Genomic DNA, 23,576 nt, shown 5'->3' with positions numbered 1-23,576 from the left:
TTGTTGGATTCGATTTGCTGGTAATTTTGTTGAGAAATTTTGCATCTGTGTTCATCAGAGGTATTGCCCTGTAGTTTTCTTTTTTTGTAGTATCTATATCTGGTTTTGGTATCAGGGTAATGCTGGCCTCGTAGAATGAATTTGGAACCTTTTTTTTGAAATAGTTTGACAAGAATAGGTATTAACTCTTCTTTAATGTTTGATAGAATTCATCTGTGAAGCCATCTGGTCCTGGATGTTTCGTTTGTTGGGAGTTTTTTGATTATTGATTCAATTTCATTGCTGGTAATCAATCTATTCAAATTTTCTATTTCTTCTTGATTCAGTTTTGGGAGGCTATATGTTTCTAGGAATTTATGCATTTTTTTGGTTATCCAGTTTGTTGGTATATAATTTTTCATAATATTCTCTTATAATCCTTTGTATTTCTGTGGTGTTGGTTGTTATTTTTCTTCTTTCATTTTTGATCTTGTTTATTTGAGTCCTTTTTTTTTTTTTTGATGAGTCTGGCTAAAGGTTTATCAATTTTTTTGATCTTTTCAAAGAACCAGCTCCTGGTTTCATTGATCTGTTTCACTGTTTTTTGGTTTTTTTTTTAATTTTTTTTTTTTCAACGTTTATTTATTTTTGGGACAGAGAGAGACAGAGCATGAACGGGCGAGGGGCAGAGAGAGAGGGAGACACAGAATCGGAAACAGGCTCCAGGCTCTGAGCCATCAGCCCAGAGCCTGATGCGGGGCTCGAACTCACGGACCGCGAGATCGTGACCCGGCTGAAGTCGGACGCTTAACCGACTACGCCACCCAGGCGCCCCTGTTTCACTGGTTTTTTAGTTTCTATTTTGTTTATTTCTTCTCTAATTTTTGTTATTCCCTTTCTTCTACTGGTTTGGGGTTTTGTTTGTTCTTCTTTTTCTAGCTCCTTTAGTTGTAAGTTTAGGTTGTGTATTTGAGATTTTTCTTGCTTCTTGAGGTAGGCCTGTGTTTTCCTCTTCCACTTTTTTTTTTTTAAATTTTTTAATGTTTATTTATTATTGAGAGAGAGAGAGACAGAGCGTGAGCAGGGGAGGGGCAGAGAGAGGGAGACACAGAATCTGAAGCAGGCTCCAGGCTCTGAGCTGTCAGCACAAAGCCCGACACGGGGCTCAAACCCACAAACGCGAGATCATGACCTGAGCAAAGTCGGAAGCTCAACCAACTGAGCCACTCAGGCGCCCCTCCTCTTCCACTTTTTTTTTTTTTTTTTTAATTTATTGTCAAATTGGTTTCCATACAACACCCAGTGCTCATCCCAACAGGTACCCTCCTCAATACCCATCACCCACCCTCCCCTCCTTCGCACCCCCCATCAGCCCTCAGTTTGTTCTCAGTTTTTAAGAGTCTCTTATGCTTTGGCTGTCTCCCACTCTAATCTCTTTTTTTTTTTTTTTTCCCCTTCCCCTCCCCCATGGGAGTTTCTCCTGTTAAGTTTCTCAGGATCCACATAGCTCCTTTTCCACTTTTAAGGAGCCTTGTGATTATGTAGGGTTTGCCGAGGTAGTTCAGAATCATCTCCCTATCTTAAGGTTAGTTGATTAGCAACTGATTGATTCCATCTATCACCTTAGCTCTTCTTTGCCATGTAAGCTACCACTCACAGGTTATAGGGATTAGGACGTGGACATCTTTGGGCGGCTATTGTTTTGCCTACCACACCTGGATAGTCTAACAGTGGGAAGTACTAGCAGTTCTTGAGGCCACTGCCTAGTCACTGCTTGCTCTAAAGAAAGACACTTGTGCAGGACATTCAGCTGTTTTTCCTTAATGTCTTGATGTATTATTAAAGCTTCTATTTCATTGTGGCTAAACTTGTTTCAGTCATTTTAAAAGTTGGAAAAAGTTGCATATGAAGCAGCATGACTTTCACCTTATACCAGTTATGAATGTACTTCCTTTCTTTAAAGAAACAGGTTATAGCAGACAAACTGTGTTTTGGCTTATTTCCTTTCCAGTGATGTGAATATAAAACATATATTTGTGTATTTGCTTATAAAAAATGGTACTATGCTAGATTTTTTAAATACAATTATATTTTGTGATGATTCAGGAAATTTCGGTAGCATAAGGAAAGAGCTCTAAGGGTTGCTATCTGTATGTAATGGTCAGCTTGCTAAAAATAAAAAATGTATATAACCCATAACATTTTTCTTTTAATTTTAAAAGTTGCTTAATGTAGGATACTTGTAAAACATAGAAAAGCTCGAAGAAGTGTTTTGGTGTATTCAGTTACTTTTTTTTTCTGTAAAGTATAGACACTCCTGTATTTTTGTATTTTTTCTAGAAAAATGAAATCATACTATAAATTACTATTGAAGCATATTTTTCTTCTTAAAACTCATTTCATCCTGTTTTTATTATTATAGACTTTTATTATACTAAAAAAATAGTATAATGAACCCTCCTATACCCATTACCCAATTTAAGCAATTATCAACATTTTGCCAATCTTACAACTCTTTTAAAACCAAATATTGGAGTTTCTGTGCTTTTCAGATATATGATCTCATTTTTTTTCTAACAATAGCCCTGTGAAGTAGGGGTGAGTATCTTACTAGATTTATAGGTAACCTCTGAGATTATGTTATTGGTGGTGATAGACTTACAATCTGTGCTCTCTTGTGGTCCTATGGAGTGTACATATTTCATAACTGTAAGTCAGAAGTAAAGTTTGTTGCTAATCTGTTATCTGTCAAATATATTATAGAAACCACATCGTTCTGCAGGAAACCGCACAGCATGCCACCAGGTTCATAGCTTTGGCAAGTGTTGGAAATCCCGAAAAGAAAAAGGTAAAGATTTGAGTATTTGATGGTAGGTTAATATTCATTGTCTGCCTGATAAATGTTTTTCTTGCCAGTTTAGCATTCAGATCTTTCTTCTCCCCAATTGCAAGGTTCCAGCACTTTAGTGACTCCTTTCTAAAGATGTGATAATAAAAAGTCAGGTTTCCTTGGGTCCTTTGTAGGAGATTTTAGAGAAGGGTTTGGGAAAATAGGCCCGGTGGAACAAAGGCAAAATTTCAAATGAATGAAGTTCCTTTCTTCCCATATCCATGTAGTTGTCTTTGTAAGTATTCATGAGTTTGCCCTCAGATGGTACTCTTGCTTTGTTTCTTTTAGCAACTTCATTTAGCAGAAATAATAGAAGGCTTTATAGGATTTACCTAACCGCTCCTTGGCTTTGGCAAATCTTAGTGATACCTGGAATCTATCTTTGTACTGGAAAACAGTGCAGGTGAATGAAAGAGAATATACCAGAAAAGTATGTTATTTTTCTCACTTCCCTGTGAGCATTTCTGATTCTCTAGGGTCAAAAGCAGGATATTGTAGATTGAGACAGCTAAAATCAGAACAATCAGGCAAGGGAAGAATAGCCAGATAAATAATGTGAAGATTATTCTGTAACGTGTCATAAACCACATGCACAGAAAAGATAAGCAAGGACATATTTTTTTTCCCGTAGTTTCTTAAACTTTTAAGCCCAACGTGTTCTTAGTAAGTTTAGATTTGTGATTTTTTTTTTTTATTGTAGCACTCACAGTATTTTCACTATTTTTATGATAGCGATATTTTACTATTGCTTTATTCTCAGGGCCACGTTAGCCTCGGCCCTAAGCAATTCAAAGTCTTTTGACTATAGTCAAAAAGTAGGGACATTTTTAAATTTGGCAAACATTATTAAATTCATCTCAAAATTTTGTTCCAGTTTATACCCTCACCAACAGTATACTCACGGAGTAGTGTCAGATTTTTATTAACACTTTTACCAATGTGATGGATGAAAGATGGTGTGTCATTGTTAATTAGTTGCATTTCCATGGGCAGTGCTGAGGTTAAATATCTATTCCTGTCTCATCTAAAGATTTCAGTATCTGTGCCATTAGCGTGAGTGTCTAGATACCTGTATGAATATTTACTTCTTTGCTATTAGTCCCTAAGAAAACCCATCAGCATATGCAGCAGAAATTGTATAATATCAGAGGAAAACATCAAGGTGTCTAATTTAATTTTCATCAGGAAAAAAGAATGGCAGTGCCACAATTCTGTTAACAAAAAGTACACAAAGATAAAGGAATCAGAGACAGAAGCAGAGTGTCTGCAAGGGTTATGGAACAAGTCCCACCTGAGCCTTGTAGTTTTGTGTAAAAGCTGATTTTTGTAACGACTAGGGCTTTGATTTGTTTCTTCATCAGCCCTTGGTTAGCTTCTACAGAGATCACTAAATTGACATTTGATTTATTGTGTATTCTCTGAGCCATAAACAGGCCAGTTGCTGTTCTTTTACTTTTACTCAGTTTCTGAAGCTTCTGTGAATAAATTAGGTTGGTTACATTTGGATAAATGTTATTTTCCCTAATCTTATGTTTGTTTGTTTTTTCCTCCACAGTATCTTTATGCATTCAGTATTGTTCCCATGAAACTAATGGATGCAGCAGAACTGGTAAAACAGCCTCCTGATGTTACTGAAAACCCTTACAGAAGATCTGGGAAGGAAGCATCCATGGGAAAGCCAATTCCTGCCCCAGAGGTATGTTCTGATTGAGAGGTGGTATTTTCCGGGCAGGACTGCCTATTACATACGTGCTTTTCCTGGTTATAGTTTAGCTCATAAGACCAGTTTAATCCCTAGAATCTAAATCTTTTTTTTTCCTTGGGAAATTATGATGGTGTTTAGAAAGGCTTAGTAGATTTCACGTAAGTGCAGTGTTTTTTATTGTAGCTTGGGGTTAACAGTTTCATATTTTACGTCCTTGTCTAAACTTGGCTCGGGTGTTAGCATTGCAAATGTTGAGTCTTTCTTTGTCAAAGTTGAGACTTTAACTTTTCAGGCAAGGATCCAACAGCTTGGAAGCAATGTAATTTGTGATTTTATAACAAGTGCTAGCTGGTAAATAGGACTCACTCTGAAGAAATTTCCTAATAGCAGACTTTTCTGAAATTAATTTTTCCCGCATTAAAGCAAGGAGTGTCAAGTTCCCTGACTAGTATGCATTGTCCACTTTCTTAGACCTTTTTCTTTTCTTTTTTTTTTTTTTAAACATTTATTTACTTCTGAGAGACAGAGCGTGTAAGCAGGGGAGGGGCAGAGAGAGAGAAGGAGGCACAGAATCCGAAGCAGACTCCAGGCTCTGAGCTGTCAGCAGAGTCTGACATGGGGCTCGAACCCATGAAATGTGAGATCATGACCTGACCTGAAGCCAGATGCTCAACCGACTGAGCCACCCAGGCGTCCCAGACCTTTTTCTTTTTGAACAACCTCCTCATCTTCTTTTTTTAAATTTTTATTTAATTTGTTTTTTTAAATTTACATCCAAGTTAGTTAGCATATAGTGCAACAATAATTCCGATTCCTTAATGCCCCTTACCCATTTAGCCCATCGCCCTCCCACAACCCCTCCAGTAACCCTCTGTTTGTTCTCCATATTTATGAGTCTCTTCTGTTTTTGTCCCCCTTCCTGGTTTTATATTATTTTTGCTTCCCTTCCCTTATGTTCATCTGTTTTGTATCTTAAAGTCCTCATATGAGTGAAATCATATATTTGTCTTTCTCTGACTAATTTCACTTAGCATAATACCCTCTAGTTCCTTCCACGTAGTTGCAAATGGCAAGATTTCATTCTTTTTGATTGCCGAGTAATATTCTATTGTGTATCTATACCACGTCTTCTTTACCTATTCATCCATTGATGGACATTTTGGCTCTTTCCATACTTTGGCTGTTGTTGATAGTGCTGCTATAAACATTGGGGTGCATTTGCCCCTTCAAACTAGCACACCTGTATCCCTTGAATAAATACCTAGTAGGGTAATTGCTGGGTCGTAGGGTAGTTCTATTTTTAATTTCTTTTGAGGAACTTCCATTTGTTTTCCAGAGTGACTGCACCAGTTTGCACTCTCACCAGCAGTGCAAAAGAGATCTCTTTCTCTGCATCCTCACCAACATCTCTTGTTGCCTGAGTTGTTAATGTTAGCCATTTTGACAGGTGTAAGGGGTTATCTCATGGTGGTTTTGATTTGTGTTTCCCTGATGATGAGTGATGTTGAGCATTTTTTCATATGTCAGTTGGCTACCTGGATGTCTTCTTTGGAGAAGTGTCTAGTCATGTCTTTTGCCCATTTCTTCACTATATTATTTGTTTTTTGTGTGTTGAGTTTGATAAGTTTTATAGATTTTGGATACTGACTCTTTATCTGATATGTTGTTTGCAAATATCTTCTCCCATTCCGTTGGTTGCCTTTTAGTTTTGCTGATTGTTTCCTTTGCTGTGCAGAAGCTTTTTATTTTGATGACGTCCCAATAGCTCATATCTGCTTTTGTTTCCCTTGCCTCCAGAGACGTGTTGAGTAAGAAGTTGCTGCAGCCAAGGTCAAAGAGATTTTTGCCTGCTTTCTCCTCGAGGATTTTGATGGCTTCCTGTCTTACATTTAGGCCTTTCATCCACTTTGAGTTTATTTTTGTGTATAGTGTAAGAAAGGGGTCGAGGATCATTTTTCTGCATGTTGCTGTCCAGTTTTCCCAGCACCACTTGCTGAAGAGACAGTCTTTATTCCATTGGATATTCTTTCCTGCTTTGTCAAAATTAGTTGGCTGTACGTTTGTGGGTCCATTTCTGGATACTCTGTTCTGTTCCGTTGATCTGAGTATCTGTTGTTTTGCCAGTATCATACTGTCTTGATGATTACAGCTTTGTAATACAGCTTGAAGTCCGGGATTGCGATGCCTCCTGGTTTGGTTTTCTTTTTCAAGATTGCTTTGGCTATTCGGGATCTTTTCTGGTTCCATACAAATTTTAGGGTTGTTTGTTCTAGCTCTGTGAAGAATGCTGGTGTTATTTTGATAGGGATTGCTTTGAATATGTAGATTGCTTTGGGTAGTATTGACCTTTGAACAATATTTGTTCTTCCTATCCAGGAGCATGGAATCTTTTTCCATTTTTTTGTGTCTTCAACTTCTTTCATAAGCTTTCTATAGTTTTCAGTGTGTAGATTTTTCACCTCTTTGACAGCCTCCTCATCTTTTTAATTAAAGCTCAGTTTGACTTGATTGACCTGTGAGATTGTAGGGCTACACCAATGCACTACTAAGAGAGAGGAAAAGGCATTTGGAGGGCTTTGTATTGCTCTGTTTTAGGCAAGAATTGCTCTATAACTTGCATTTTACCTTGCTTTTACAAAAAGATGGATTTGGTGCTATTTTGGGTATGTGTTGAGAAGTATGACTGAGAGTCCAGGCATCAGGATTAGGAAGATATTTTTCTTATCTAGAGTAGGTAGAAAGGGCGAGGAGGCAAGATAGATATGACATGGCAAGAATGTTCCCTTGTATGTGAATGGTTGACTCCTTGTCTAAAGATTAGTTTAATAACATTTACTCTTCTGCCTTTGGCCATTTCAGGAAGAATCAGCCTGTCAGTTTTTCTTTGATTTAAATGAAAAGCAGGGAAGGAAGCGTTCATCTACAGGCAGAGATAGCAAGTCTTCTCCTCACCCAAAGCAACCTCGCAAACCTCGTAAGTATCTTGGTTCCTGAAGTCTCCTGTGTGAGCAGTGACTTATTTCAGATCTTGTGTGGGACATGGCATTGCTAAGAGAGCTTCTTCTGGCAGAGGAAAACTGTACAATGGGTCATTAAGACCAAAAATAAAATACTACTAAGATGGCCTGATTTTGAGAATGTCTGAGCTGTTCTTGAAAGAACTATGGGGAAAGTTCCTTCCCTTCCCTGGATGTCTATAAAACGTATGAGGTAAAGAGCCTACAAAACCCACGAGGTTCATAAAATAATAGAATAATCAAACTGGCAAAAAAGGAATTTAAGGTTATTTCATTGATACCCTCTTTCTCCACCCCTTGTTTCAAAGTTGAAGAAGCTGACCTTGTTGGAGTAAACTTATTACCCAGAGTCATGTGGCGAGACAGTGGCATAGTTGGGGCTAGAATTGGGACTCCTGACATCCAGTTCAGTGGTCTGTCATTGCAGCCTGTTGCCAGTTAAATGCTACTTTGGTCAGTATGTGGTCATCCACTTGTGGTTATCCACCTGTGAATTGATTGCAAATTCAGAGCTTTTCTAATAAATACAGGTTAGTTTCATTGATAAAAGTGCTGGGATCGCGGGGGTCACAGTAGAAGCACAGCAGGACCAGCTCTTTATGGCAGTGCTGTATATGAATCTTTGCAAGGTATAGAGGTCAGACAAGGCTGAGTTCTACAGGGTGATTAAATGTTGGAGTGCTTGCACCATAGTAACATGTGCTTTCTTCCATATGAAGCTCAGCCTCCAGGACCTTGCTGGTTTTGCCTTGCCAGCCCTGAAGTGGAAAAGCACTTGGTGGTCAACATTGGCACACATGTGAGTTACTTCCTCGGACCTTTTACAGAGAAGGACATCCTTATTTGTTTGTTTTTTATTAACTTAATAAAGTTAAAATTTATATATCATAAAATTTACCCACTTTAATAATTCACCAATTTTTAGTAAGCTTACCAAGTTGTGCAACCATCATATAACACAGTTTTAGAATATGTCCTTCACTCATGCCCGTTTACAGTTAATCCCCCATTCCTATCCTCAGCCCCAGGCAACCACTAATCTACTTTCTGTCTCCATAGGTTTGCCTTTTCTGGACACTTCATATAAATGGAATCATACAATATGTGGTCTTTGTGTCTGGCTCTTTATGTTCAGCAGATATTCTTGAGGCTTATCCATGTTGTAGCATGTATCAGTACTTCATTCCTTTTTATTGTCAAATAGTGTTCCATTCTATATATTTATCAGTTGATGGGCTTGGGGTTGTTTCCACTTTATAGCTATTAGGAATAATGCTGCTATGAACATTCGCATGCGTACCTTTGGACGTATATTTTCATTTCTTTTGGATAGATAACTAGGAATGGAATTGCTGGTAAATTTATGTTTAATTTTTTATGAAACTGCTGAACTATTTTGCAAAATGGCTGTAACATCTTATATCCCCACCAGCGGTGTATGTGTATGTATGTATGAGGGTTCCTGTTTTTCCACATTTCCAATATTAGTTATTGTATGTGTTTTTGATTATAGTAATTCTCCTGTGGTTTTGTAGTGCCAGTTTCACAAGATTGCCCCCTCCCTACCTCCCTTTCTGACAAATAGGTATCTCCTAGGGCGATGGTTTCGTATACTTCTTGACTTTCTTACTGATTCATACTAAATAATTACATAAAAGACTAGTGATAAATTCTCAGTTTTGCCTTGTAATAGAGGATATAGCTTCCTAAGAGAAGAATACCCATATCCACATTGTTAGTGTGGGTAACTGGGAACCCAGGATAATAATTACAGGGTTGCTTGGTAAGCACTGAATCAAATAACTGGATGATCTTGAGGATGATTTTATTCAGGCTATGGAAACTCTGATGAATTATGTGTGTCTTACTGTAAAGTGGTCCTATCTGAGACTTCCCCAGATACTTTTCCTTGGGCAGGACTTGTTTAGATGTTGAATAATACTGGTCTTGACCCATTTTCCTGGGATCTGTGTAGACCCTTATCGTTCTTCTTCATTCACTTAGAATGAAGAAAGCTTAGTTCTTAGGGTTACAGTTACACCCTAGTCACCGGAAACAGGAATTGGCTGTTTCTTGTGGCCTTTGATGGCAATATTTACAGACCATTTCTTAGTGTGTAGTGCTTCTGCAAAATAGAGACTTTCATCTCTTTTTCATTGATTTATTCTAATTTTGGTTTCTGAGGGTGACCATTTCCTCAACTTATCCTATCTGTGGGCCCTTTATCGTGGCCTCCTACAGACTGACCAGAGTCTCGATTTCGTCATTCTTTACTTCTTTAGTCACATCTCTGTCTGCCTTTATAGTTTCAGACTGAAGAGTCCCAGTCTTCTACGTTTAAATTTTTGTCTCGATTAGCGGCACACTCCCCTGTCTCTAGGGGGAGCCCTAATGGGGTCAAGGCCTGTGACCTAATTGGGTCATGGAGTCTGTGGATGAACTCTTCAGTGGGAAGAAAGGCAAACTTGAAAAGTTTTTGGTTTTACAGGAATGCCCTTTATGGATTATCTCTCTTGGCCCTTGTTTTCCTCTTTGGATTAGTTCATGCCATTCTTCTCGCCCATACAACTTGTAAGGTAGGCAGGCTTTGGACTGCCTTCTGTTTGGGAAGCTTCAATAGTTCAAAATGGCACACAGGGGAAGAGAGATTTGGAATAGGTGACTTAGCTCAGGGCTGCTGTAGGCCTCAGGGAAAATTGATCTTTCCTTTCCATTCACCTTTTAATTGCCCAGGGTTATCTAGCCTAGGGTATGTGCATAGGGGATGATCAAGGAAACCTTTTTCCTTTTCATCTAGGCCTGAAGCTGGAGAGGCAAAAAATATCTCAGGTCTTATTTGTGGCCCAGCCCAGCACCCCAAGTAGGAGGCCATATGAAAATTTTAGCCTAGAGCCTGCCCAGTATTCAAGTCTGCACTTCATTGCTCTTACATTGCTCTTTGTCTAGTAGAAACTTCTTGGGAACCTCTGGGACCTTTGGGTATCTGGCAGAGGATTTAGAATCTCCTCCCTGCAACCATTCCTCTTGATCTCCTCTCACTACATTTTTGTCTTGGCTTTCTCTGTCTTTGCTATGCCTTCCTCAAGGGATATACATGGAACTGTGCTAATGGCCCATGACCACAAACTAGTAAAATGAGGGAAGCACTGCTAAGAGTCCAAAATAATTGATGTATTTTACTTACGGGAGAAACATTTATTCAGGTCTTATTTACACATTTTTAGAGATAATTCAAGTACAGAACGAAAGGAGAGAAATTGAGAGGAGGAGGAGATTGGGCAAATATGAAATTGTTCACAAGACCTGGGAGGTACTGCATTGGGGCGAGGGGTGCTTTTTAGTCTGGACTAGAAACCTGGTTGTTAACAATATGAAAACTGATGTTTATGGTAGTGACCCTTTGACATAAAGAAAAGGCTTGAAGACTCAGGCTTCAAGAGTCACCTTTTAAAGCATACAATCAAAAATAGTTGTAAAAATGAAGAAAATGAGCACTGAATGAAGTTTCAATGACTCTTAGTCATCTGGAAGATTAAGTTTGTAGATGTGCTTGGTCCTCTATGCCAAGTAAATCAAGGATGATCATGCTTTAGTTTGTTTCTGATACCTCTTCTGCCGTTCTATTAGATTTTCTCAGTGTTAATAATAAATTACTCCTTCCTTCAGTCTTAACTTTGAACTCACAGCACTAAAAGGAAATGTCAGATTGCTTTTTCTAAAGCTCTAGTACATTCACCCGCATTGATATTCACTGGCCATTTCTCTACTCATAATGTTTTCCTTTCAGAGAGTGTCTAAGTGTGGAGAAGTCTTGCATGTTTGGTTTTGACAGAGATAGTTTTAGTTGCTGTTTAGCTGCTGACATCCACTGTTGGGAACCATGGTTTTCTACCTCTTTGGATATGTCCGAGTTTGAGGTTTCTGCTTCTTCCTTCCACCCCATTAGGTTATATGTTTGCTTTAATTTTGTAGAGGTTAGGCAGCAGCTTAAGGCTGTAGGGACACTGGATGCTAATCATGACATCTTAGCCTTTTTTGTGAGCCCAGAGGGTGTATTTAGGAGTGGGGTGTGGGATTCGATGTTAGCATAGGGAAAGTGGTCATTTTGAAATCAAGTGGTGTCTTTCTGTGGTTGAAGGCCATAATAACTGAAAAATTGTTTTCCAGTTTGGAGCCTGGGAAGCCGACTATTTGTTGTTCTGGTCTCCTTTAAGTTTTGGGGGTTTTGAAGCCAAAAGCCCATTTGTGTGCCATTCATTTGCTCCCAGTTCATTTGATAGCTGGATAGAGATTTGTTACATCTAATCATCTTCGTCACCAGGTTCTTGTTATAACTTCTAAAAGCAGGTTTTTAATGTCAGAGAGTTTCTGTTAATAGCCTCTCAACACTTTTTCTACACCCTCGTGCTCACTCTTTGTATAGGCTTTTCTCCCTGAAGAATCATACCTGTGGCATTGGTATCTTGATTCTGTGTGCTTTCTCTTTAGTGCTACCTTGCCCTGGCCAAAGGAGGCTTATCTGATGACCACGTCCTCATCCTACCCATTGGGCACTACCAGTCAGTGGTGGAGCTTTCAGCTGAGGTGGTGGAAGAGGTGGAGAAGTACAAGGTGACACTGAGGCGGTTCTTTAAGAGTCGAGGGAAACGGTGTGTTCTGTTTGAGAGAAATTATAAGAGCCATCACCTCCAGCTACAGGTAGGTGGTCTCCACCCAGGAACTTGGAAGGACCCTATGAAGACATGATATTGACAAATATTTAAATGACATCTATTATTTATTATTGAATATTTAAATACAGGATTCCAATCTGAAATGAAATACTTAAAATTTTAATATTTAAATGTTTAATATTGAAAATACCTACTACAAATTTTCATATTAATATTTGAATAGTGTTCATTTAAAAGGTTAAAGAGTCTCTGGTAATAAATCCAGAGATTCCACAGGGAAGTGCATGGTCCGTATGAGTGGGCCAACACAGTTAGTAAGTGCTTTGTTTAGAAAAGGAAGGGATAGTTGAGGAAGACTTCAAGAAACATTTGGGCCTTGTTAGGTAGAGTTGGAACAGACTAGGTATTTGTGTGAGGCCCAGCATAAGTGAAGTCTTAAAGGTGAGAAATAGTCCCAGAGCTTTGATGGGGCTATCAGCTCAGAAATTTGGAGACTGTTTATGGATAATTCGTTTGTGGTTGTGGTGGTTTTCTTTCTGGCACATTTGTTAAATTTTCAAATGGGCCTGACGCTGCCACATATATTATATAGGAGCTGGCAAGGGCTTGATGACAGAGAGATCTCTCTCTAGCCTTTCCTGCATCAGGGATTGGCTCCCACATGTGGCAAGCTATCTCATAAGTTTAAGTCCTTACAGACAGGCTGACACCAGCCTGGCTGGCTTGAGGAAAATCTCTGCTGAGGGGTATTTGTCCACCCCTGTGATGGATTTGCTACTTCTCGGGGACTGTGCAGGAGGCACTTCTTCTCTGGGACCTGTACAAAGAGTTTCTCCTATCTACCCGCCTCACCCCCCCCACCTCAGGTCATTCCTGTGCCACTCAGCCGCTGCACTACTGATGACATTAAAGATGCCTTCGTTACCCAGGCAGAGCAACAACAGATAGAACTGTTGGAAATCCCAGAACACTCTGACATCAAGCAGGTAAAACAGGAGAGGAAGGACGTTCCGGGAGTAGTAAAAATGTGGTTTCTGATATGTCGAGCCTGAGGTACTATCAAGGCATTCCACAAATGTTCAATAGGCAGGTAGACAGTTTGGACCTAGGGCATGGGATGCTGATTAGACTGGTGATGAGGATGGCATTAAAGCAATGCCTTAGTCATTCCTGGGAAGAGCAAAAAATTAGATCTTTCCTAAGACAGGAACTTCGAAGTTCCACTGGGAGGATCTTTGTAATATCTTTGCAAAACTCTGTTCCACTAAGTACCTTGGGGTCTGTACTGTTCACATTCTTTTTCTTGGACTTCTGGACTGAATTTGTTGCCAAATTAAAGCTTAAAAGAGACGAGCTAGGTTTCACATTTTTAAAGTACTATGATATGTACTCATACAGCTCTGTTCACTCTAGATTGCACAGCCAGGAGCAGCATATTTTTATGTTGAACTTGACACAGGAGAGAAGCTTTTCCATAGAATTAAAAAGAATTTTCCTTTGCAGTTTGGAAGGTTTGTATACTTTTCCTTATTTTAAATGTATTTTCCCGAGGTCTATTATGAACAGATTAGTGGGCTGCATAGACAGTTGAATAAAAAGCCAAATAGGAAACAATCCTTGCCCCAAGGAACCTTGTCTTAGGGCAAGTCACATATTTGCTTACATGGCAGTAATGTAGTGCAGAATGTGAAAAGTACCGTAACAAAGTTCTGAGGAACAGTGAACTTTAGAAATTCAGAAAAGGGAGAGTTATTTCTATTTTGTGAAAGGCTTTAAGAAAAGGTTGACACTGAGCCTGAGAGATTTAGAGGGCAAATGTCGGGGTGTGGGCCTTCTAGCCCAAAGGACTGAAGTGCTACCATTAATTGAGCATATGTACTGTGTCAAGAGCTTTACACGCATTTCCTCATTTAATCTTCCCAATTCTGTAAGATAGGTACTGTCATCCCACTTTACCAAAATGGAAAATGAGGCTCTAGAGCTGTATCCGTAGAGCTTGCCATGATGGAAATGCTTTATATCTGTACTGTCCTATACAGTAATCACTAGCCACATGTGGCTACTGAGGAACTAAATTTTTAACTTGATTTTAATTAGGATTAAAATTTAAATTGCTATATCTGGCTAGTGATTCCTGTAAGTGGACAATATGGCTCTAGAGGGATTAGGTAGCTTGCCCCTGAGCACATATGGTAGGTTCGAACCCAGGTACGTTGATCTCCTAAACATGAGATTTTAACCTCCTTATTCTGTAGTGTCCTAAGGCCTAGATGAGGCTTCATTTATGTTCCTCATATCAGACAGAACATGACTGTGAAACCATGTAGGGAGTGGCATCAACTAGGCTGACAAAAGACAGGAAGTTGCTGGCTAGAAACAATAGAGTATGGAGAGCAAAAAATGTGAAGATAGAGTATGGAGAAGCAAAAAGATGTGCAGAACAGGTTATGTGATGCTGTTGTCTGATGTGTAGTTGTTTCCTTCCCTAGTTCAAACTGAGCTTTAGGGTGCCTGCGTGGCTCAGTTGGTTAAATGTCTGACTGTTGATTTGGGCCCAAGACATGATCTCATGGTCATGAGATCGAGCCCTGTGTAGGGTTCTTTGCTGGGTGCGGAACCTGCTTGAGGCTCTCTCCCTCTGCTCCTCCACCACTCTCTCTCTCTTAAAAAAAAAAAAAAAAAAAAGAATTGTGGGGCGCCTGGGTGGCGCAGTCGGTTAAGCGTCCGACTTCAGCCAGGTCACAATCTCGCGGTCCGTGAGTTCGAGCCCCGCGTCAGGCTCTGGGCTGATGGCTCGGAGCCTGGAGCCTGTTTCCGATTCTGTGTCTCCCTCTCTCTGCCCCTCCCCCGTTCATGCTCTGTCTCTCTCTGTCCCAAAAATAAATAAAAAACGTTGAAAAAAAATTAAAAAAAAAAAAAAAAAGAATTGAGCTTTGAGTCAACTTTGAACCCTTCTTGGACTAACTTGGGAAGCCTCCAAGAGACTGCTACCATTGGGTAAGTCCAGGAAATACAGTTATCTACATTTTCAAAAAGATACTGATAAGTGAGAGTAGGTATGATTAGGGACTTCAAACATGTGACATTATCTTTTGTTGTTGCCTTAGCAACAGATGCAGATGTGGACACTGATGCCATAGGCACATAATTGCAGATACACACTGGCACGTAAGCCTGCAAGAGAGATTCTCTGAGTGATTTTGTGCTCATGTTAGTTTGTTGTATTTTCAACATTGACTATTTTTCAAAATACCAGTATACAGTTATATAGCATTTTATAGTTAACAAAGTACTTGAAAAGACATTTTTCTCCCCACTGTATAAGAGAGGTGGTTCTGTCTTCATTTTATAGGTGAAAAGTAGGTTCAAGCTTGCCCGGGGACTAGAACTTGAGCACAGATCCTGTAACTTTTAGAAAACTCGTGATTTATTTTGGCTGTCCTGAGCCAAAGGTGGACACTTGACTAAGCCACTCAGATGCCCCTAAAGATTTTATTTGTTGGGCGGGGGGGCACCTGGGTGACCCAGTTGATTAAGCATCCGATTCTTGATTTCAGCGCAGGTCATGATCTCATGGTTCATGAGTTCGAGCCCTCTGTCAGGCTCTCTGCTATCGGCACAGAGTCCGCTTTGGATCCTGTCTCCCCCTCTCTCTGCCTCTTCCACACTCACACTCTCTCTCCCTCTCAAAAATAAATAAACAATTTAAAAAATCATATCTACTGAATTACGTTTTTTAAAAAAAGATTTTATTATTTTAAGTAATCTCTACATCCAGTGTGGGGCTCAAACTCACAACCCTGAGACCAAGTATCATACACTCTACCGACTGAACTAGACTAGCCAGGTGCCCCAGATAGAGTTATTTCTAATATATCAAAATGAGTAAAAATAAATAAAAATGTAGAGCAGTGACAATTAGAAGGTAGCCTATATGTGAGTGTATGTGTTAGTATGTAGTTATTCCTTAGCCTTGAGAGCCAAGATAAGTTGTTGTTGACGTTGAGCCTGTGCTGTTGTGCCTATGTATGCCTGAGTCCTCTAGGAGAGGCAGAAAGTCAGTGAGATAGGATACTAGGCCTGATCTGCACCATGCCCTCAGCAAACTCATGTTCTAATTGGGATGACAGAACTAGAGTTTAAGACAAGATATATTCATAACTTGTTTGGTGCCTGGATTGTGTTATCTCCATACCTCACAAAACTCTATTGTGCATTTCATAGGTGAGGAAATCAAGACTCAGCAATGAAGTTATCCATTCAAGTCAGAGACAGCAAGTGGTTGAGCTAGGAATGGAATTAAGCCTCTGATGTTTCTGACACCAGGGCCTGTCTTCTTTGTACTGTGTCAGTATTGCTACTCTAAGTACGAATAATGTAGTTCCAAATTGTTGAAGAGAGAGAGAAATCAATAGGGTTTGAAGGTTTAGGAAGGAGGTAGGACCTGAGCTGGTCACTTAAAATGAATATTATTTTGATAGAATAGCAGGGATGGCGCTCAGGGCAAGAGAAAATGGTCTGAACAAAGAAGAATTTGCATACCTTCTTTGGATAATGCTGAGGAGCTCTCTAGCTGGAGAGAAATAGAGAGAGGAGGGCTTCTGGCTAATACTGTCCATTTTTACTTATTTCTGCAGGGAGGTACTGGCCAGCGAAGCCATCCTTAATATTCCTGACAAGTCTGACTGGAGGCAATGTCAGGTCAGCAAGGAAGAGGAGGAGATGCTGGCTCGCCGCTTCCGGAAAGACTTTGAGCCTTTTGACTTTACTCTGGATGACTAAGCAAAGGGAAAAGGCACTTTATGAACTTGACAGGAAGTAGTAGTAGCCTGTTTTTAAAAGAACTTACAGTCTCCCATGGGGACTGTTTCTCTGCCTCTTTTTTGTGCATTCCCATGGAACCTACCTGCAGCAAGAGGCCTAAGATTGAATATTTTTTTGAAAATATTTCTAGGATGAAAATCCTGTGTTAAAATAAGCATGTCTGTCTTCCTGCTCAAAGTATAGCTTGTGTTAATCAGCATTTTCAAAACCATTTAAACTATCAAATAAAATCCAAATGCTTTTCCATGATGGGAATCATCTTATGTTCATATTACCTATACCACTGAGATGAAGGTGTGTATGTGTGTGTGTGTGTGTGTGTGTGTGTGTGTGTGTGTGTAATATGGTCTGGGGCTTTAGGCCAGCTGTTATTCCGGGATCTAACAGGTGGCTTCTCCCTGAACAGTCAAGGGTGAAGAAGGACCCAAAGCCTTTGCCATTTTTGTCTTAAAACATTCATCTTATTGATATAAAAGAGCTCTTTCAGCCCTTTAGCAAATACTGAACTCCTATGTGCCAGGCATTTTTCTAGGCTCCAGGAGTGTGGTCATGTCCCAACATGGTCCCTGTTATCCCAGAGTTTACAGTCTAATTGGGAAGAGAAGGGACAGATTTTAAGAAGTTCTGCTTCTTTGGATGTGTTGAGTCGTAGTGTGTTGTCAGGCAGATCTAAATGCATGGAGACCTGGGTTGGTGATAGTGCTTGGGGATCATCAGGGTATAGGCCGTAGCTGAAATGATGACAATGATGAAAATAAGGGTGAATACAGTCCTAAGATGAAGACGACTCCTAAAACATATCCATGTTTAAGGGGTCCTTGGAAATAGAGTGATCCACAAGTACATGGAGAAGAGAGAGGGAAAGATCACAGGGGAATGCTATATCTTGGAAGCCAAAAGAAAGATAATTGTTCCTTTATATTGGGACATTTATGGCCCAGACAGTGTTAATCCTCAGAAAATGTCTCTGAGGTAAGTATTGTTACCTCCATTTTACACATGAAAAAACAGACTCTCAGAGTTGGAAGATCATGAAGCCTGATGCTAACCATCCCAGGATTTAAAAACAAGCTATGCAGCATCCCTGAGAATGGGGATGTTCAAAGAGTGAACTATGAGAAACAACCTGGTTCCTGCAAATATGGCTACTTTAGGGTCAGCTGCTCATCAGTATCCTCAGGTCCTCAGCATCCCTCCCTAGCTTTTCCAAGCGAGTGTTCCAAGAATTCGGCCCCACCAGTGGAGATCAGACACACTCCCATGCCAGCTTGCAGTACACCTAGCAGACAAAGGGCTTTACACTGTTAGGGGCAATTGGTACTACAATTATCTGTGCAGTACCATTTGCCATCACTTCCACATCTGATACTCCAGCTCCATGGCAACTAAGTACATGTGGGCCCCCAGAATCTGCCACCACACGTAAACAGCATGACATGGTTTGTGCCATGCAGTGCTTGACATTCGGGTTGCACTATTCAGGGATTCTGAATCAGTAGACGCATGTACTCTGCCAGAAGCCAATTCAATGCTTTCAGAGCAGCCAGCAACATTGGTGTGGTGTACATGCTGTATCCACCTTTATGCATCTCAGGATATGACTGACATCTGTTGTGACACAATTATGGGTCACAAAATGTTAATTGGAGTTTAAGTACTGAGATCACACGTGGGGCTGTGCAAACCATGGTCCAAGCGCACATGATCTCAAAGGGGTTCAAATGACCACCTAACGCAACTGATAACAGTTCTCTGCAGAGAACTGGACTCCACCCTGATTGTTATACTTGGAGTGACCGACTAGATCCCCAAGTTCTGTGAGGCTGAGGCATATGACCGACTCAGTGAAGATGGAAAGCTGGTTCTTCTATGCTACAGCTATCCACCACTGGGAAGCACTTCTTGTTGCACCAGCAGCATTCCTGAAGCTTGCCTCTGAAGCCCTGCATCACACATCAAAAACAATCCCGCAATGAGCAGCTACCGCGCTGGCAAACCCATAAATGGAAGACTGCTTGACTGCAAGTGCTGTGAGGAATTTAGGGGAAAGCTCCCAAAATCAGGAGTTACATTCTTTACTCCACAACAGCGTCACATCCTTGTCTTTAGTGATTTCCTGGAACAGGTGTACAAAGAGCTGAGCCTGACTTGTCTATGGCAGATGATCAGTCATTACAAAATAAAAGGACTATAAAACTTAATGCATCAGTGGGCCTACTAGTGCAGGATTCTTTCTAGTTTTTCGGATTCCGCAACATTTGAATCATTGGTGGTTTTTGCCAACGCCAGTTCAGCGGGTGGTGGTTGGAGGATAGATGGCAGAGGTTTGAAGAAAGGTAAAATGTACACGGGGTGGAGACGATGTGAAATTTAGAAAATGACTTGAAAGGATTGGACAGCTTATGGTTTTGAAGACTCGAATAACAAGTGGGTTCTCTCAGCCAGGAAAATGCCCAGAGGGCTTAACGGACTGAAGCCGACCTCCCACACTCCCTCTCTGGTTGCTAGCTGGCCCGCCTCCGGGAGAAGCCGGGGTAGAGCTTTTCCTGTGGCCGTTACCGGAAGTGACGCATACTTCTCGCGAGAAGAGAGACGCGCGAGCCTCGGCGGCCCGGAACCGGCCTCGGAACAGCGGCGGAACCTGAGGTCGCTTGCCCTCCCGCCCCATGGAGCGGCCCCCAGGGCTGCGGCCGGGTGCGGGCGGGCCCTGGGAGATGCGCGAGCGGCTGGGCACCGGCGGCTTCGGGAATGTCTGCCTGTACCAGCATCGGGTGAGGTGGGGCGCGAGAGGGAGCGGCGGTGGGTGTTTGTCAGAGCGTCTTTGGAACACAGTGACACTCAGTACATGAGGGATTGTCGGTGAGCCTTTGGACAGCTCTGTGGTCCGGTGAGCCTGTGTGAGTGAGTGTGTGATACTGTGCTTGCGAGTCTGGTGACTGAGTCCGAGGTTGTATCTGAGGTCCCGGGTCAGTGTGTGTGAGATAGAGCTCTGAGGGGGAACTTTTGGTATGGATGTCAAGATGTGAGAAATTGTTTACCGGGTGTGACGGTGCGTATGTGTGTCTCTGAATGTGGAGTGTCGGGGTGTGCGAGGCAGATGCACATAAGGCTTTGTATTGTGAGCACGAATGGGTGAGGAAGGGGTTGTCTGTTGGAATGTGTGTGTTCATGCGTGTGCTTGGAGGCTACTTGATATCTGTAGGGGTTTGGAGTAGACAGGGAAGGTTTCATGGTGGGTCCCCAGTGAAGCTTTTGGAAGCATCGGGTAGGCTTCAGATTTGGGGATGCCTTCTGGGTAGGGAACAGTGTGAGGATCAGCTGGTGAAATGATCATGGCTTCCTAAGGGAAGGAAGTAGATTGGGTGTGAGGTGCTCTAGTGGGTGGAAGGGAGCTAACATCAGACTCAAGAATTTTGCTTTGATTTAGTTGTAAATGTTTAACCATTGTAGCAGCAGTTAATAATCATGTTTGAGCTATGCATCTTTCGACATACCTATAAAAGCTATGAACCCTTTCCCCAGAAAAATGAGCAATTGCACATCCCCACCACCTAACACATTGCCCTTTGAGGAGGGTCATGCTCTTTTGAATAACGTATAAACCTTTTAGAGATATAGACCCTTGACTAATAATCCTTGCAGGATAGCCTTTGTTTTGTCATCTGTAAAATGGTTATAATAATTATATACATCATGGGTCTGTTTGAGAGTTAAATAAGATAATGTTTGTAAAACTAAGTACAGAACCTGGCCTAAGATAAGCCCTCAAATGTTAGCTCCTGCTGCTGCTGTGTTGTTACTATTATCATCATCTTGACCATTATTAATGGACCTTAAAAAAGGAAATGTCCAGATAAAAGTGGTGTTCCTGGAAGTGTTTGTAAAAGGTAAATCTGAGTGAAAAACGTGGGGCAGGATGAGCAATGAAAATATTATTAAAATGTTTGCAATCGGCCTGTGAATAGAGACTTGAATTCAAGATTTGCTGTCTTAAGGAGTAGGGGGGGAGATGGGAGTATCTGGGAGGAATAGACATGCTTGTGGGGCACAGTGGCAAATGTCACTGATAGAACTGAGGAAGTTTTGTGAAGCGGCTTTCTAGATTGAGCATAGGAGGCAATCTTGGAGAGAGGGAGAATGGGAGGTGAAGGACTAAGGCATTAAGCACTTTGACAGCAAGATAAGCAGTAAATTTAATAATTTTCACCATCAGAGAAGATATAAGGCACTCCAAGAGAGAAGGGGGAGCCAAGTACTTCCAGTGGAATGTTGCCTGTGGCCTTGTTATCTAAGCCTGGTCATAAGAAAAGAAAAAATATATGCTTATTAGCATGCTTTTGTGACTGCTTTTCTTGGTCCCTGACTGGGGATAGATCAACACATCCCTTTTTTAACAAAGTTGTGGTAAAGTATATAATGTAAAATTTACCGTTTTTAGCTATTTTTCAGTGTTCAGTTCAGTGGCATTAAGTACATTCACGTTGGTGTGTAACCATCGCCACCGTCCATTTCCAGAACTTTTTCATCTTACCAAACTGAAACTCTGTACCCATTAAACAATACCTCCCCATTTCCTCCTTCCCCTGCCACCTAGCAGTCACCTTTCTACTTTCTGTCTCTATGGAATTCATTACTTTTTTTTTAAGTTTATTTATTTATTTTGAGAGAGAGAGAGAGAGAGAGAGAGAGAGAGAGAGCGCGCGCGCGCGATCACGAGAGCAAGCTGGGGAGGGGCAGAGAGAAAGGGAGATAGAGAGGATCCCAAGCAGTCTCTGCGCTCCCAGCACAGAGCCCGACATGCGGCTTGAACTCACGAACCGGGAGATCATGACCCGAGCTGAAACCAAGAGTCAGACGCTTAACCAACTGAGCCACCCAGGTGCCCTAGAATTCATTACTTTATAAATGGAAGAGATTTGGGTTCTTCTAGAATCTTAGAAATCTCTCAGGAACTTTCCACGTGTCTAGACTGGCCCTTCTCCCAAACTGGGACATTTGATGCCTGGGCCTATAGTGAAAAGAGAAGAAATACTCTGTGCTAACAGCATCATTACTTTTCCAAGCCAGACTTAGAATTGGCCCATAACAAATTTCAAGATCCTTGGGTTTTAGTAGAAGCCACATCTCAGTATTTTATCTACATCACTTAAATCACAATGAGGAAGAGAAAAGGATATGAGATGGTTTATTTATCTGATTATTATGCTGGGTGCTGATGGTACCCAGGTCAACAAAAGTAGTATTTGCTGCCCTTAAGCAGATTTCAAGTGTAGTGAGAGAGGCAAATACAGAAACACTCAAGTACAATGTAGTAACCTATATAACAAAGTTATTTATAAAGTTATATGGAAACATGACAAAAATAACCAAAGAATTCTTCCTAGGGAACAGAGTAGCACTTCTCAATGTGTATTTGGAAAAACTAATCCTGTGAAATGCTTTGAAAAAAGGATACTGTGGGGCGCCTGGGTGGTTCAGTCGGTTAGGCGGCCGACTTCGGCTCAGGTCATGATCTCGCGGTCCTTGAGTTTGAGCCCCGCGTCGGGCTCTGTGCTGACAGCTCAGAGCCTGGAGCCTGTTTCGGATTCTGTGTCTCCCTCTCTCTGACCCTCTCCCGTTCATGCTCTGTCTCTCTCTGTCTCAAAAATAAATAAACGTTAAAAAAAATTTAAAAAGGGGCGCCTGGGTGGCGCAGTCGGTTAAGCGTCCGACTTCAGCCAGGTCACGATCTCACGGTCCGTGAGTTCGAGCCCCGCGTCAGGCTCTGGGCTGATGGCTCAGAGCCTGGAGCCTGTTTCCGATTCTGTGTCTCCCTCTCTCTCTGCCCCTCCCCCATTCATGCTCTGTCTCTCTCTGTCCCAAAAATAAATAAACGTTGAAAAAAAAAATTAAAAAAAAAAAAAGAAAAAAGGATACTGTGGTCAAATACATTGGGTAAATGCTGCATGTACTATTGTTTCATTTGGAGAATCATAATCCATATTAGCATCTTAAAAGCTCTGAGAAATATTTTACAAACTAACTTTGTATTTTCCAATTTTTTATTGTGGTAAAATAGAAATAACGTTTACCATTTTTGCCACTTTTAAATGTACAGTTCTGTGGCATTACGTACATTTGCATTGTTATGCAACAGTCGCCACTATCTGTCTCTGGAATATTCCCATTTTTAAGGGCTTAATGTTGTTCATGGTTGTACCGCGTTGTCTCCATGGTGGTAAAAGCTTACATGGGACCCAGCTAGAGCCAGGTGCCTGCTCAAAACAAAAGAAAGATTGAAGGGAGTGAGGACTGTAGTTAGGCTAGATTGTAGTGTGTCCTAATTCCTTTCTTCTTTCTCTCTACATGGACTGTTTTATCTCTAGCTTGTTCCCCTCACCATCCCTCTGCTCCCATTTAGAATATTCCGTACAACCTATATCTTGCTTCCTCATCCATATACTATATTTTTTTCCTCCTGTTTGGTCCTGACTGCTATTCCTGGGCTG

General features: G+C 41.0%; 2 protein-coding genes and 1 non-coding gene across 9 annotated transcripts in view; all 3 read left to right on the top strand.

Annotated features, from left to right (window-relative positions):
- The window catches only part of CWF19L1 (CWF19 like cell cycle control factor 1), a 32,681-nt gene extending 15,346 nt beyond the window's left edge, over positions 1–17,335 (top strand). For all 4 annotated transcript variants that reach the window (XM_047825105.1, XM_047825102.1, XM_047825103.1 and 1 more), the window contains 8 exons: positions 2,743–2,827; positions 4,425–4,565; positions 7,434–7,548; positions 8,311–8,390; positions 12,080–12,289; positions 13,131–13,250; positions 13,678–13,775; positions 16,902–17,335. In XM_047825105.1, coding sequence (XP_047681061.1) covers positions 2,743–2,827; positions 4,425–4,565; positions 7,434–7,548; positions 8,311–8,390; positions 12,080–12,289; positions 13,131–13,250; positions 13,678–13,775; positions 16,902–17,046 — 994 coding nt within the window. In that variant the 3' untranslated portion in view covers positions 17,047–17,335. The remainder of the gene's footprint in view (positions 1–2,742; positions 2,828–4,424; positions 4,566–7,433; positions 7,549–8,310; positions 8,391–12,079; positions 12,290–13,130; positions 13,251–13,677; positions 13,776–16,901) is intronic.
- Positions 12,782–12,929, top strand: LOC125148541 (small nucleolar RNA SNORA12). Its single transcript, XR_007145619.1, has one exon. It is a non-coding gene; the product is annotated as a small nucleolar RNA SNORA12 (small nucleolar RNA).
- A 2,364-nt stretch (positions 17,336–19,699) lies between the features above and the next one.
- CHUK (component of inhibitor of nuclear factor kappa B kinase complex) overlaps positions 19,700–23,576 on the top strand; it is a 41,898-nt gene continuing 38,021 nt past the window's right edge. For all 4 annotated transcript variants that reach the window (XR_007145309.1, XM_047825101.1, XM_047825100.1 and 1 more), the window contains exon 1: positions 19,700–19,859. Coding sequence is in view for 3 of the 4 variants with exons in the window: in XM_047825100.1 (XP_047681056.1) it covers positions 19,755–19,859 (105 nt within the window). In the remaining variant the exon portion in view is untranslated. The remainder of the gene's footprint in view (positions 19,860–23,576) is intronic.

Source organism: Prionailurus viverrinus, chromosome D2 (genome assembly GCF_022837055.1).
Source record: "Prionailurus viverrinus isolate Anna chromosome D2, UM_Priviv_1.0, whole genome shotgun sequence".
Taxonomy (NCBI): Eukaryota; Metazoa; Chordata; class Mammalia; order Carnivora; family Felidae; genus Prionailurus; species Prionailurus viverrinus.
This window is presented reverse-complemented; position numbering and strand designations above follow the sequence as displayed.